This window comes from Dermacentor variabilis, chromosome 1 (genome assembly GCF_050947875.1).
Source record: "Dermacentor variabilis isolate Ectoservices chromosome 1, ASM5094787v1, whole genome shotgun sequence".
Classification (NCBI taxonomy): Eukaryota; Metazoa; Arthropoda; class Arachnida; order Ixodida; family Ixodidae; genus Dermacentor; species Dermacentor variabilis.
In genome coordinates this window covers 103,675,566-103,690,426 of record NC_134568.1, presented here as the reverse complement: position 1 = coordinate 103,690,426, position 14,861 = coordinate 103,675,566, and the positions used below count along the sequence as shown (strand labels likewise).

The 14,861-nt window shown below is 43.7% G+C and overlaps 1 protein-coding gene across 1 annotated transcript; it reads left to right on the top strand.

Annotated features, from left to right (window-relative positions):
* The first annotated feature begins 2,906 nt into the window (after positions 1-2,906).
* On the top strand, positions 2,907-14,861 carry Adk2 (Adenosine kinase 2). Its single transcript, XM_075692095.1, has 11 exons — positions 2,907-3,182; positions 3,606-3,680; positions 4,895-4,948; positions 5,052-5,130; positions 5,674-5,849; positions 7,990-8,095; positions 8,185-8,355; positions 10,202-10,237; positions 10,329-10,443; positions 11,345-11,431; positions 14,472-14,861. Exons 1-11 carry the CDS (start codon positions 3,166-3,168, stop codon positions 14,600-14,602), a joined length of 1,047 nt encoding a protein of 348 aa, XP_075548210.1. The 5' UTR covers positions 2,907-3,165; the 3' UTR covers positions 14,603-14,861.

Genomic DNA, 14,861 nt, shown 5'->3' with positions numbered 1-14,861 from the left:
TGTGCCGGGGCATCCCCTTATCTTCGCAAGTGACTGCCAACCTCGCAGATGACCCCTGTAGCATGGCCCCTGTCACTCTTCTTTCTACAAGAACTGCGTCATGTCGACCGCCTCCACCATGCTCATGACGGCCGTGCTCTGCTGTCCCGCCTGCGATCCCAACCCTCGTCGCACATGGGGAGGCTGTGCTGCCTGTACAGCCAGCCCCACCTCAAATGCCATCACTCTCCATCACCGTTGAGCAGCCAGGGGTGTCCAAGAGGCACTCGCCGACCTACGCCCTGCAGCAGACGACTGGCTCCCTGCTATACGAGAGTCACGGAGGGCATCTCCACGTTTTCGTCGACGGCTTGGTCGCGCCGAATACAGGCTCAGCGACAGCTGCCTGCGATTCGGTTGGGACTTGCTACCTCCCTGAGCCTGAGACGCTGGGACATCTCATAAACCCGGAAATTTCGGCGGAGGGCACGTGCGCGGTTTGCCAGCTCCTGGTTACGACCCTGTCATATGCCCGGCACACAACCGGCACCGCAGCCAGCTCCTGCAGGAGCTTCGCCGTTTGGGCCTTTTAGCCCGCGCAGATTGCAGCATCCTCCACCTGAGCCGACAGTAGGGCCTCGTACTCCGCAGCGCAATCGAGTTCCTGGACTCGGCGGGGCTCTCTTCGAGTCCCTCAAGCTGTCCAGCTGCAAGGCTATCCCCAGCCCCCAAGGTTACGTCTAGCCTACCGTCACCAACGGAGCTGTCTTCCCCGAAACAGCTCAACCTGCATGCGTGACTCTTGACGTCGAGTTCCAAGCCTGCCAGACGGCGTCCCACTGGGCTACTGCCTCCCGGCCTGCTGCGTACCGTCATCGTTCGTGTCCGGTGGGCTGGTGTACCTCGGTCCCCTACCGTTTAGCAACGCCGGACAGCAAACTACAAGGAACGAGAATCCGCCGTCCTAACACTGAAGCCATGAGGACATAGTAGAGAGAGTCAATGCCAGCGTTACTAGAACGTTGATCAGTATGTTAGAAGAACGTGCGAAATGTGCGACACTCAGTTAAGCAAATCATCGGTCTTCTGTTGATGCTCGACGTATAGGCAAGTATGGGTTAACATCGACAGAGCAGATGGCATGTAAAATTAGCTAAAAAAATTGAGAATGTCGCTCTGATTCAGAATCAGCGCCGCCCAAAAACGACTGAAAATGACTGTTAAAACAAAAATTTAACAAAAAATTACCGACGATTACGTTACTTCCTAATGCGAAATTTGAGCGCAGCAAATAAGCTGTTTCACCTTTTCGATAGATTGAGGCAAAGAAATCGAGCAACACATGTATGCGCTATCACAGAATTTTTTTTTTATTTTTCACACGTATTCCTTTAACAAAGACTCCACTAACAGTTCTTGACAGTCATGAAGGAAGCTTTGTGGTCGGAGAAATAGACTGATATATGTTCGACTTGGTACACCAATGCTTGATTCTCAAAGACGAGATCTATACAAGTGCCTCGCGAGGTTGTCACAGCCGTGGGACGCGTTACGAGCGAGAGGAACGGGATGTTCTCCCGCATAAGTGTCAGGAAATTGCTGTTTGTCTTTATGTCAAGCCGCCACCGATCTGGCTCTCTGATTGCCACCGCACAGGGCGAACGGCAGCGGCAATTTCGGCTCGGGCGGTGCACATATACAGATTCGCCGCCACCGATCTGGCTCTCTGATTGCCACCGCACAGGGGTTGCATTGGAGGAGGAGCGAAGAAAGGAATTAAGTTCGAGCCGGCGCTTTGACAACCGGAGACTCGCAGGAAGAGGGGGGAGGGGGGCGGCGTGTACACCCAGCGGCAAACGATGGGGGCAGAAGCGCGCGCAGCAAGCGGACAACACGATAAAGGGAGGAGGGAAGAGATAGCAGCGACTGACTGATGCCGCTGACGCCGATAGTGAGTCAACCCCAGCTGCGGAGTTGGTTTCAGGGACAACGCCGCCGATGCCGACACAAACAATATGATACCCTCGCTTCCGCAGCGCTAAGAACCAGGTCTAGCCGTGGGAAGGTGGTCACGTATTCGTCGACGTGCCGGGGCCTACGTGAAATAACCGGCGCGTCGGCAACTGAAGAGCACCCTATCCGCCACACAAGAACAGGGGGGGGGGGGACCCTTTCCTCCTCTTTCTGCATGGCGGCGACGGTGTTCTATGCGGTCACGTTATCTTGACTCTCTAGCGGCGTCAGCGGCATCCAGCGGTATCAGTCGGTCGCTGCTAGCGCTGGGGGGATGAAAGGGGGGCGGAGCTGGTTACGAGGCCGACGACAACGCCGACGACGACGCGAAACCCAGGAACGGACGCCAAAGAGCTGCGCTCTAAAACAATATTTTGAAAGGCAGAAAAAGAAATTACAGAAACAATCGTATCAGTGACCCGATACGATTTTAAGCGCTTCGGTTCTTGTCTGTCCTATCTAGAGTACTAGGTTGGGGGAGCGGGTCCAACGAACGCCGCGGCAAGCGCATGGGAGTGATGCAAAAAACGCTGAATTTGCGGTGGCGCTGCAGTCACCATATCCTGAAGCTCCGACTGCTTTGGCTTCGGTGAGCTCGCGGGCCGAGTTGCTGTCGTCTGCTCAACGCGCCGTCGTCCTTGCGTCGCTCGCGCTATTTACATGCTCTTTCTCCGTTTTCTTTACACACGTTGGTGTGGAATACAATCATTGCTTCCGTCAACGAGAAACAAAACTAGATATAATAGTGTGAAACGCCTGCCACGCTTCATGCAGCTCCGGTAGGGTATTCGACGCGACACGCGTCCGGCCGGCGCTCGGGGCCGCTTATTCAGGTGAAGGCGACGGTGGCGCCACGAACAGTTCAATAAAAAACGCCTCAGCGGGGAACACGCGCAGGACCCACACAGTTGGTTCTTCATTCTATGCCCACACCCCCTAGCTCTCTCCACCCGCGAGAGCGAGACGCTAGACCTGTGGCTAGACCCGCTAGACGTCCAGACAGGCTCCGCACGCTGTGGTGCCGCCGGTGACGCTACGAGCGCTACTAGGCGTAGATTAGTAGCTGGTGAGCTGCAGGTGGGATTAGGTGTAGCAGCCCAGTTCGCCGGTTCCGAAGTTAGCTGACTTAGCTCTCGATCACCCGGTTCTGGTGTAAGCCTTCTTGTGCTCACGATGAGTTCCAAACTGAGGTAATCATTGCGTTTCACTGCATTTCATTTTATGTGATTCCGATTCACGTGTGTACATATTTACGCGCGAAGTTTGTGCTGTGCGTGGCGGTTGATCGCAGCGCGCAGATTTTCTCGTTTTAAGGCCGACCCTGAAGCACTTCACTGACGTAAATGCAGCCGTTGGTGCTGTTTGGAGGCGTAATTTCAGCACGAGAGCGTTTTGAAGAAGTACCGTTGTCTTATCTATGCCCTTCCTGCCGAGCTCGTCGCTGAGGTATCAGTGGAAAGATGTCTAAGCAAAATTTCTTAAGGTTAAAAAGAAAGGTAAATAAGTAATTGAGTAACGGGTTTTTTCATACTGCACTTTCTCACCCTTAGCCTTTTATTTTGTGCAGCGGCAACACGGAATTTCATTATGAATTCGAATGTTTGTCTCGACAGGAAAGGAATGCTCTTCGGCATGGGCAATCCACTTCTTGACATATCTGCATCTGTGGACGTCGAATTCTTACAGAAGTGAGTTGCTATTTCTTTCGTGAAACATGTAATTCCGCTCTTATAGTTAGCTTACCACTGTGAGCGAATTAGCTGGCAGCAGTGATACCGTGGCAATTTGTCAGTCACGAACGACTTGTCACATACCTCTAGTGCGTGTGCCGAGTATGATTGTTTAAGAGCATAGATATTCTCACTACACCACCTAGAGGGAAATCTTGCGCCACCGTCTATGGGAGTTTACCGTCATGGGAGTTTCATATACCGTCATGGGAATGACGGTATATGTGTCTGCGAGGCTTGTGTTGGCTGGTGTTGTAAGAGGCTTCGTCGAAAACGTGGATATGGCTACACAAATAACGCGTTCTTGAAGCAAAATTTTCATAAAATGTTTCCATTCCTGCATATTACATCATTACTCACCTACAATGCATGACCAAGCGAAGAAAAGCAAGAACAGACGACAAACTGTTTCAAAGCAAGCGCGAATCTTGTCGTCTGTCCTCCAACTTTAGCAGCCTGCTCATACTTTTTACGTATCGTATAATTGTACATGTATAGTTGTACATGTAATAACAAGTTCTCATAGTTAAACAAAACATGTTTTTGTGTTTTTGCGTAAAAAGCTAAAACAGCTTTTTACGTGCTGTTTTAGTAGAAAATGAGTCATTGTGACAGACGGAACGGTGCTTGCCAGGCGCGTCTTCAAGGTGACTTGGCTCTCCGAGAATAACGCCAATGTGAAGTCACAACATACCGGCATTCCCATGCATACCACAGCGCAGCAGCGCCAGATTTCCCTCTAGCTAATATAGTGAGAAACTCTGTTTAAGAGCGTACAGATAAACAAAGAGGTACCGTTGCAACATCCGCTGTTACAAATTAAAGAAAACTCTGGTTATTTGGCTCGTACAAAGGTTGGCTTTTGGCAACTCTTATCTGAGGCTGAATTGGAAACATCTAATGCAAGGTCATGAAGTTAAATGCGATACGTTAATTTGATGCGGAAAAAACCCAACTTGAAATGCCACGCGATTGCTTTACTAGAAGCATTAGTCCTCGTTTCCTTTTTTTCATGAAAATATACTCTTTAAAAGTAAATGACACGCCGCTTCTAAAATAGTTGTGAAAAAAGCTGAACAGGCTTCTCGGTTTGTGTCTGTCGTTAGCTTTGAAACATTGCTTAGTTCCTACTTGTAATCTTAACCAGTTTCGTGTGTTTTGTATCCCTGCAGATATTCACTGAAAACTAACAATGCTATTCTTGCTGATGAGAGCCACACTTCACTGTAAGCATTTTTCACTCACTCCAGATTCTTCCATGTTTGAGAAAATTCGCTTAGCCCTTGCTGCATTAAACAGGCCCAATAAGTGAATGTAATTGTGCTGCAGGTACACAGAACTTGTGGAAAAATTTGACTGTAGCTACACAGCTGGAGGTGCCACACAAAATACTCTGCGCGTCTTTCAGGTGTGTATTGTGCCTCTTCTACGGTAATGATCGTCCTTCTTTTTTCTTTTTTCCTCGCTATCTGAGATGTTATTGTCCATCTTGAAAGCACTTATCTGTGAGTTCAGTCTTTTGCTGGGCTTCATTTCCCCCAGTTGATGACCCCAATTACATCCTGTCTGCCATGTTGGAAGCATCTGTGCTAACAGCAGTTTATGTGGCCGGAGTGTATTGTTTCATTGTGAAATTGAAAGCCCCCTCTCTCTCTGTTGCGGCCTCATTTTTTAAAATGATTTCAAATAACGGCAACTCTGTCATCAGCCATGAGCTGCATAATTGCCGCCGAATAAGGTCTTGTATATATGGCAATGTGCACACAATAAATCAGGCTACAATGTGCACAAGTTAATTTCCCATGAGTGACTACAGTGGTCCTTCGCCTTACTACATGTAGCAGCAATTTGTATTGTGTACAGGCATTACAGTTAAACAGTGCTATTCCTGTTCCATAGATTTGTACACAATTTTAATTTCATTGTTCTCTGCAACTTTCTTCTTTAAAAGTGGGTCGTACAGATTCCAGAAGTTGCCACATTCATGGGCTGCATTGGTAGGGACAAATTTGGTGGCATTCTTGAACAGAAAGCCAGAGAAGCTGGTGTCAGTGTCAGGTATCAGTACTCTGACAAGGAACCTACAGGCACATGCGCTGTTCTGCTGACTGATCATGGAAAGAGCCGGTGGGTTTTTTCTCTAATGATTTTCGTACTGTACTACCATCATGGTACATTGCATTCCACTGAAAATAATTCTCCAAAAACTGGAAAATCCCAGCATTGCCATGAGCTTATACACCTGGATAAACAGTGAGAATGCATCCTTGAATTTTTGTATGTTCATCTAAGGGTGCCATTTATTTTTGGCAGTTTTTAGGAGGTGCATTATCACATGTCACTGAGCCCCATGACCAGCTGTGTGGTCATACGCTCCAGCTAATATTAAATTGCATTGTAGAAACTAAGCTATGAGAGAAAAATCTTTTATAAGGGTTTAAACAACTACAGATTGGTGTTTGAAGTAGTGTTTGAAGTGTTAAGCATGCCAAGTGAATTTTGAATGTATTCTTAGCTCAATGTCTTGAGAAACTTGATAATGGACCTTTTTCATAATTGTAAACAAGCTTTCCTATGAGGTAGTTTGCCAAGCTAATAGCAGCATAGTCATATTGCAGTCAGTGCATATGAGCCCAGTTTGCATGTCTTATGACATGGGAAATGTAGACGTGGCTCTCGTGATGAAACCATGTGCAAGAGACAAGCCCTGGCATGTGTAGCTAGCACTTGCACCTTCATGTGAGCCATGACCAGTTCCACCATTACTTCGACAAATCTTCAGTGCAGAGAAGTGCACTTGCAAATTAGGAAAAGGATCTATTGCTTTATATATCATTGCACATGGCAACACTGGAATGCATGTCCTTAAGGTCCATATTCCACAGTCCACTTATGGATGTGTCTGCAATAATTTCAGCCTCAGCATTGTTTGCCAGCCACTTTATGCCATTTGTAACATTTTTGCCAGAAAAGCATTCTGGTACAGTACAGTCAAGCCATAAATTGGCAAAATGAATAGAACTCAGGCTTGCCAAAATCACTTATCCAGGCTCACTCATGCTCAGCCTCTCCAAGATGATACCGATGCTGACTCATAAAAAATCTGACTAAGCAGGACTTACTCAGGCTCAAGGGTTCACGCACTTGTACTCGCTTATTCTCAGACTTGCAAGAATCACGGATTCACTAATACTCATGGGCTTCTGGAATTAGACTCATTCAGGCTTCCAGGCTTATAACTAGCACGGAATTGGAATCAAGTAACTCATTGTAACGTTACTTGCTCATCATAATCTGATCTATATGTTTGGCATCACAGTTGCATGAGTAATGCCGACAAATTTCCAGTGCAACGGACATGTGTTTGTGAGTGGGTCGTGGTTGGCTGAAGATGGCACATACTATTAAATGTTGCTAAAACCATAAATTGTTTCAATTATGTTTCTTAACTCATGTGGCGATCTAATATTTTAATGAAGTTTCGTGACAAGACCGTCATTGCTTTTATTTTAATCTGAGGCTGCAACTGCCATTCTTGGCACTTTATTTATGCTGGTATGAATGAAACATTGAGACGTTTAAGCAAGTAAGAAATGTTTCGCTGATCATTTTCTCACAATCCACCTATTTCACATATGATAATAATTGCCACATCAAATCACTGTCATTGCGCATTTTGTTTCACAGAAATCTTGCAATGCAGAAAAGAAAATTGTATTGTTCAGTGGAAAGGTTATTGTTATTGCATGAAGACAGTTATTGGCAGATTATTGCACACAACCATCTTGAATTCCTTTTTATACTCCCCTTCCTCCTCCTTTGTTCGACAACACCTACATTGTTTCGTTCAGTGGCCTAGGTATAAAGTGGTTACATTATTCATAGGTGAATGTGGTTAAGATTTTGTCGTAATATATAAGGCAACACCTATGCAAATTGCTTTTTAAATAAGATGGGTTTGTTGTTGACTGAGACCAAGAGCTTTTCTTGAAATTTGCAGACACTGTTATTGCTACTGGGAGGAACGAAAGTAGATAAGCTTGGTGGTAGGTAGCGGCAAATGCCTGTGGTTCAATTATTCAATATAGGCATTGATAGTATTCTTACAGTTCCAGAGGTTTGGATCTAGTAGGCTATGACTCATGTGTCCAAGTTCATTATAGCTGGGCTTTATTGTATACATGCTTCTCATCTTTTGTTTTCTTGCTCTCGTCAAACAATAAATGTGCTGAACAACTTTATGCATTTTATTTTATTTTTTGTGCAGCTCTTTGTGTGCCAATTTGGCTGCAGCACAGCTTTATTCAGTGGATCATCTCCTGAAGCCTGAAAATAAGGCATTGATGGAAGAAGCCAGTCATTATTATATATCGGCAAGTAGAAAAAGTTTTCACAGTGTATGTTTGTTTTTCATTTCACTTCTTGCTCAAGCTCATATTGGTCTCAACAATTTCACTTGCAGGGGTTCTTTTTGAATGTCAGCCTGGATAGTATATTGACTGTGGCTAAACATGCTTCCAGCAAGAAGAAAGTTTTTTGCATGAACCTCAGTGCACCATTCTTATGCCGTATATTCAAGGACAACATGATGGCTGCTTTCCCATATGTTGATATTATCTTTGGAAATGAGACGGTAAGATTTTGATTTCTGAAATTACAAATGGGAGTAATTTTTGTTGTGGAAGGCATCTAGCACATACTACTAAAACTTGTCACTGCCATAATGCTTTGCCATGGATGCTGTGCATTGCACTCTAGTTAGATTCGACTGTATGCTGCAGTTATAGAAATTTAAAGCAACAGCTGTGTGTGTAACATATTTCTGGCATCTGTGCATTCATTCTGCACTGCACAGCAATCATTATATGATCATGACTGTCTTCATACTATGAGGCATCTGCTTAAAGGGTAACGCTGCCAATTTTGACAGCTAAGGTGTGTATTGCTAGGGTTCCACATATTTTTTGTGTGCGAGTGTCAATAAAAAAAAATGAGCACGGAATGATCCCAGAGATAGTGCAATACTGGGCCAATCCGTGGCGGAGGTAAAGCAGGCTTCAAGCACGCTGCCCCTAATAGTAATAATAAATAATAATAAATGAAATAAATAAATCAAGATACATTGTTTCAAGTTGATGGGTATGGTGGACTCGCAAGCAGGAGGCATTGCCATATGTGCAAAGGACAAAATGCATGACCATACACCCTTGACTCGCAAGAGGGCATTGCCACTGACTGCGGGGATGTCTATGCCATACAAACAAAAGACAGAATTGTGATATCCATTGTGTATGTATCTCCAGGCACACCCAAGTGCACTATCGAAAAGTTCATGACCACGCACTTCGCAAGGGTTAGCCGTGATGACACTACCCCTGTGATGATCATTGGAAACTACAATGTGATAGTTACAAAACCAGACAGGAAATGGTTCACTCAGTTTGTGCTATAGGAGTTTGGTTTGAAGTGCCACATCAATCCAAACCACTCAACTACGGTTGTGTATAGACTTAACTTTGGCCAAGATTCTGTCTAAGGTTGTGAACGAATCAATCACAGTAATTGAAAAGCTGTTGTCGCTACTATTACCAAATGATGAAAATAAATGCATGTACCCTTGTCTGCCCGATCTGATGTGCTACAGTTTCACTGGTCAAACACTTATACAGAGTGGAATGGCTCCTCAAGTTTTCGCAGTATGAATCTGAATTAAATTTGTAGTGTATATTTTCCTGGGCACTTTTTTTATGTATGCCAAATGGCATGACTGAGAGTAGCATTGTTTTTTCACAAATTAGTTATAAGGATCAGCGTGCACACTCCCAATCTGCTTTCCAATGGATTATTTCTATTGGCCACTCTGAGGCGTTGGCATGGGAGCGGCAGTGTTGCTGCCTAATCTTGCGAAGGTGTCTTTAAGCCTGTACAGGCTTTCTATTGTCATGAGCAACTGTTATAAATTATTTTTTCACATAAAGTTTTCAGCAGCAACTTTCTTTTGCCAATGAGAGTTGTGTACCCTAAGAATATTTAGAATTTGTTGCAGTTAAGTTTTTCCCAAGACGTCACTACAAGCACTCCTGTTCCTGACATGGTTCCTGCTGCCCAGTACAGTTTTGGTTTTAGTGTGTTTTTGTTGCTTATTTATTTCTGCGTATTTATGTGAATTGAACTATCATAAGCATTGACTGTAGCTGCAGAAAAATCGTCCATCTCGTGATAAAAATGTTCAGTTAACTGCATGGAACACATTTTCACCGAGATTAGTAGTGTGGTGATGCAGTGCAAACTGTGCATCTTCATGCCTGGCAACAGCATATCCAAAATGAGTTGGAAATATGTTCAACAATGTTGCCACTTCAAGCTTGAGTAGTGGTTTGTCACTGCTGTGCGCAAGAGTCCATCCCCTGAGTGCAGTGTTTGTGAATAAATATGCTGCATGTGCTTATGCTGAAAGCTTTTTGTCTGTTATTCTCTAGGAAGCAAGAGAGTTTGCTGATGTTCACAATATGAAGGTGAGCTATCATCTCTAGAACAAATATGCTGGCTTCGTTTTTGCATGTGAAATAGGGAAATTAGTGATTGCATTGTTTGCTTCTTTTCCAGACCAAAGATATTACTGAGATTGCCAAACTGATAAGCAAGTTTCCCAAGGAGAACAAAGAGTTTGAAAGAATGGTGGTAATAACCCAAGGTGCTGATGATGTCATTGTAGCTCAAGGTATGCATTATTTTATTACAGCAAAGCAGCTGTTGCAAGAAACTCCTATACTTATAGGTGTAAGTTACAGGGACATAAAAGAAAAAAACTATTTGAGTACACGCATGTATCCGTAGATCAGCATTTTACGATACCTAAACAGGCCACTCTTGCTGCGAGAAAAGGCTTGGTGAGCCTGAAAAGGTGCAAGAACAAGAGATTGGTAGCGACGACGCCTTGAAGTTTCCCCACCAGCTTGCCATGTTGTGGATTTTCATAGCATCTGCTCAGGACTAGATATTTCTTTATGGTTATAAATGGACCGCATTTTATCTTAGAACGGCCAAATAATGAGCTTCGCTTGTTTCAAGAAATTTTACAGGGAACCACATTGGCCTAAATAAAAAAAAAATTAAATCTGTGACAACACACTGATGTGCAGGTGCTGCTGTTTCAGCATGAGATCCCAAAAATGAAACACTTTCATTGTCTTCTAATAATAAACCTATTACTGCAAAAATAATGTTGATGGAGTTTTGAAAAAATACATTAGTCTACACTGTTTTAATGAATCCCACATGACCATTATCGATCCAGTGCTCTCCACTGTGGCTCGCGATGTCTCTCGTAACAAAGGTGTCACTGTGACATTAAACTATTCATGAATCAACAGTCAAGCAGCTGGGAAAGAAAATCACGTGAAAGTGTGGCAAATGCAGTTTCTTGCATGGTGTGCTGCTGCTCAAAGGTTTGAAACCATAATTTCAAGATTCTTCATAGATTTTGGCGTAGCATGTTAATGTTGCAAAACATCAGCACCAATATCTTATGTGCAAAATGGAATTCCTTTTGCATTGCCTGGTGCACTGAAAATTTGACAGCTCTTGCAAAGCCACAAATGTATCTGCCTTTGTTTGTTCAGGTCATACCACTCAGAACTTTCCCGTTCCCAAGCTTGAGCCAGATGTGATCGTCGACACCAATGGTGCTGGAGATTCCTTTGTTGGAGGTATGTTCCAGCTCGGAGCCCACTCACTGACTTGGCTTTGGCTTCTTTTTGTATGTTATATATATTAATAATGACTAAGATCTAATTTTTTGTCATGTGAACGTAATGTCTCCATGGTGCAAGCTCTTATTGCTGATAGACACGCTAAATTTCCTTCCATGTCTTTCCATTATGTATGAAGGCCACCCATAAAGTAAGCTACGATTCATTCTTAAGTGGGGCATGAACATCGGAAGAAAAAAAGCTACATTAGAGAGACATGCAGCAGTAAAGCACAGGCATCTTTGGTTAGTAGCGTGGCAACCAACATAGGAAGTGAGGGAAGGAACAGGAAAGAGCGCTGACTTGCAACAATATTATTGCACACACACACACCAGGCTTATATACCAAGCCATGGCTCAACAGAAAAGACAGGAGGGTGGCATGTGTATGCTGTGCCTTCAAAGATCTGTCTGCAGTGATGGTCACAGCAATGAATGCAAAGAAGGCCAGACACAGAGTTAAAGACATGGTTTCCACTGCTAATGTCAGGAGACTCGGGGATACCCTGAATGATGAAGTTTTTTGGCCTGCTTTTGGAAGATTTTTCCCATTAAGTTCGTGACATGACTCTGGAAAGGCGTTTTTGAAGCGCAGGTTAATGATTCCCCACTGGGTGAGCTCTGAATTAGCTGAGTTACATGGCAGGAGAGGCGTGTTAGCTCCTGTTTCGTACACCCAGCACAGATTATTATCACTAAATAGAAGCTTGAAATCTAAAAGCCGAATTGAATCAGCAGCCGGCTGCTCATGAGTTAAAACAAACAGGTGAAAGTGATCTTGGAACAGGGCTAGGACAGCTTGCCACTTGGTATCGACAGTGTCGGCGTCAGTCTAAAAGTACTAAACAGTCATCTACAAACTTCAAAGCTTTAGTGACAATGGCGGATGGAAAGTGTTCAGAAAGTAGGTGGTTGTAAGTGGCTAGCAAAATGTTACTGTGCCTGGCACACACCTTCCTTTTGAAGGTATATTTTTTCAGTTCCAAGTTCTGAACATCGAGTTCACATGAGCATTAAGAAGCTCTAGAAACCCCCCAATCATGATGACAGAGGCATTTTGAAAGGCTATGCTGCCATGTGTGTCAATACATTCAGAGGCTGCTGCGAGCCTCGTTTCACAGGGCAACGAGTAATAAAGTCTGTGATGTCAATGGAAAATGTGAAAAATGCAATGCGCAACTGTGATTCCTTTTTAAAAACTCAATGAGTTCTCTGGACCCACTCGTCATGAAGGGATCGTCAATTGTCAGCGTGTTCACTTGAGATTGCAGAAACTTTGCAAGTGATTGCTGCCAGCTATCTGCCTCTTGTTGCAAGTTGGGGCTCTTCCCTGTCCCTTCTCTCACTTCCTACATCAGCCGTCATGCTGCTAACCAAACATCTGACGTTACAAACATGCCTGCTCTTACACCTTGTGAAGCATGGGCAGATTTCCAGATGTGAACTTTTGTTTTTTAGGAATTTGTCATAGCGTAGCACTAAGTTTATATCCTGGTGTATCCTGTAACCTGCCACCAGTGGCTGAAATGAGGATGTCACCTCTGCCTGAACCGAAGTATCACTGACAAAACATCGCTGTGCCAGAAATAATTACTATAGCTATCATTTGGCAGGAGTGCGGTTGATGCCTGGATTCCAAGAGAAAAGTTCAAAAATTGTGAAGCATAAATTCGTCACGGACATGAAGTGATGAGGCGAGTCCCGTTACGAGTCCCGTCACTCCATGTCCATGTATTTTGTGCTGTGTCATTCTTAACCTTGAGCAAACCTAAGAGCATTTTGCTCAGGCAACTAGTATTTTCTTTTAACAGGCTATATTTTCTACTTCACTGTAAAAAAAGAAAACACTCCTGTGCAGGTGCAAGCATGACCTCTTTCCAGTTGTTACTCCATTGCATAAATGTCCTTTGTATCTACGGGGTGATCATTTTTAAGTTTTATGGAATTTTTAAACATCGCCTGTGACAGCATAATTCTTGTCCTTGGGCTAGATGATCCAGAGATAGACATCACTAGTGCGAGAAATTGAAACACTTATTCAACTAATTAACAAAAATTCACCAATTCACTTAATTACTGCACGGCCCATACTGCAATTTACGAATTGTAGCCGTTGAGCTTGCAGGACGTATCCACTCAAAATGAAATTCCAGGATGACACGTTTCGAGATATTATTTCCCAAAGTGTGGGACAAAATACATTTTGTGCTTAAATGCATAAAAGAGCACTTTGCTACAATAGTAAGTGGAACAACAGTGCATTTTTACGGTGAGTTTTATGGCATATATTTCCAAACTTGCATCATTGTGTAAATTCATTCCAAGTGGTTACGACTTGCAAACTCACTGGCTGCAATTAATAAATTGCAATATGTGCCATAAAGTAATTGAGAATGTGATTAGTGAATTTTTGTTAATTCCATAGCTGTTTCGAATTCTTGTGCAGGTAATGTCTGCCTCTCTGAATAATGCAGCTCAAGTACTAGAATTGTGTTATCTGCAACAGGCTATCTTTAAAAACTCTGTAAGACTTAAAAATGATCACCCTGTGTATGTAACTTTATATTTGCTGCACTTCAGTTTGTTGGTACTGCAGCACATGTAATGGAGCCAGGGGGGCCCCATTAGGTTATGTTGCCTATTGCCTAAGTCTGCCTTCTCGCCTGTATTAACAAACTGCCAACTCAGACCAGTTGATAGCATGGTGGTTCGCTTAGTCAGCCTTTTACACACTTAGTTAAGTGCAGCTTTTTCACGAGACTTCACGCATTTATTTCAAAAATATGCCATGTAGCAAACCATGTGGTTAAAAAAAGTGTGCATTAAGAAAGTTTGTTGTTGAAGACGGGCTTGTGTCGTTGAACATGCTTTGTTAGTTTTTGAAGTTGGGAACCCTTGAACTTCTTTCCAGCAAAAGTGCCGTAAACCCAGACTTAATAAGTTATTAAGCAGTGTTCATAAAAGGAGTGTTCTTAGAAATCCATGATTTGCACTGCAGGTTTTCTGGCCATGTACCTCCTGGGGAAACCTATCGAAACCTGCATTCGTTGTGGCATCACTGTGTCTGTGGAAGTCATCAAAAATTCTGGCTGCACTCTACCAGATAGAGAAAGCATTCGTGTGGTTTAAGCTAGCAAACTCGCCCACATCATTTTTTTTTCCTTCTCCATTGCTCCTGGTGCTACTTAGGCAAATGGCATTTTTATATGCAATGTCCTGTCATGCATATTCATGATAGCTGAAGTGAGGCAGCTGTGAGCTGCTCAATTGCATTCCCAATTTCAGCAATAGTGTGATTACTCAGTGGAATGACTGGTTGCCAAGCCCAAATGAAAAAAAAACTGAAAGTGAATGCTTTACAATAAAGAACTGCTTTTGTAAAATTTTA

Bases quoted from the DNA above. Each gene is read 5' to 3' on its own strand.
- Adk2 (XM_075692095.1), top strand. The intron at 4,949-5,051 runs GTAAGCATTTTT...ATTGTGCTGCAG, and splicing joins GATGAGAGCCACACTTCACT to GTACACAGAACTTGTGGAAA. The intron at 11,432-14,471 runs GTATGTTCCAGC...TTTGCACTGCAG, and splicing joins TGGAGATTCCTTTGTTGGAG to GTTTTCTGGCCATGTACCTC.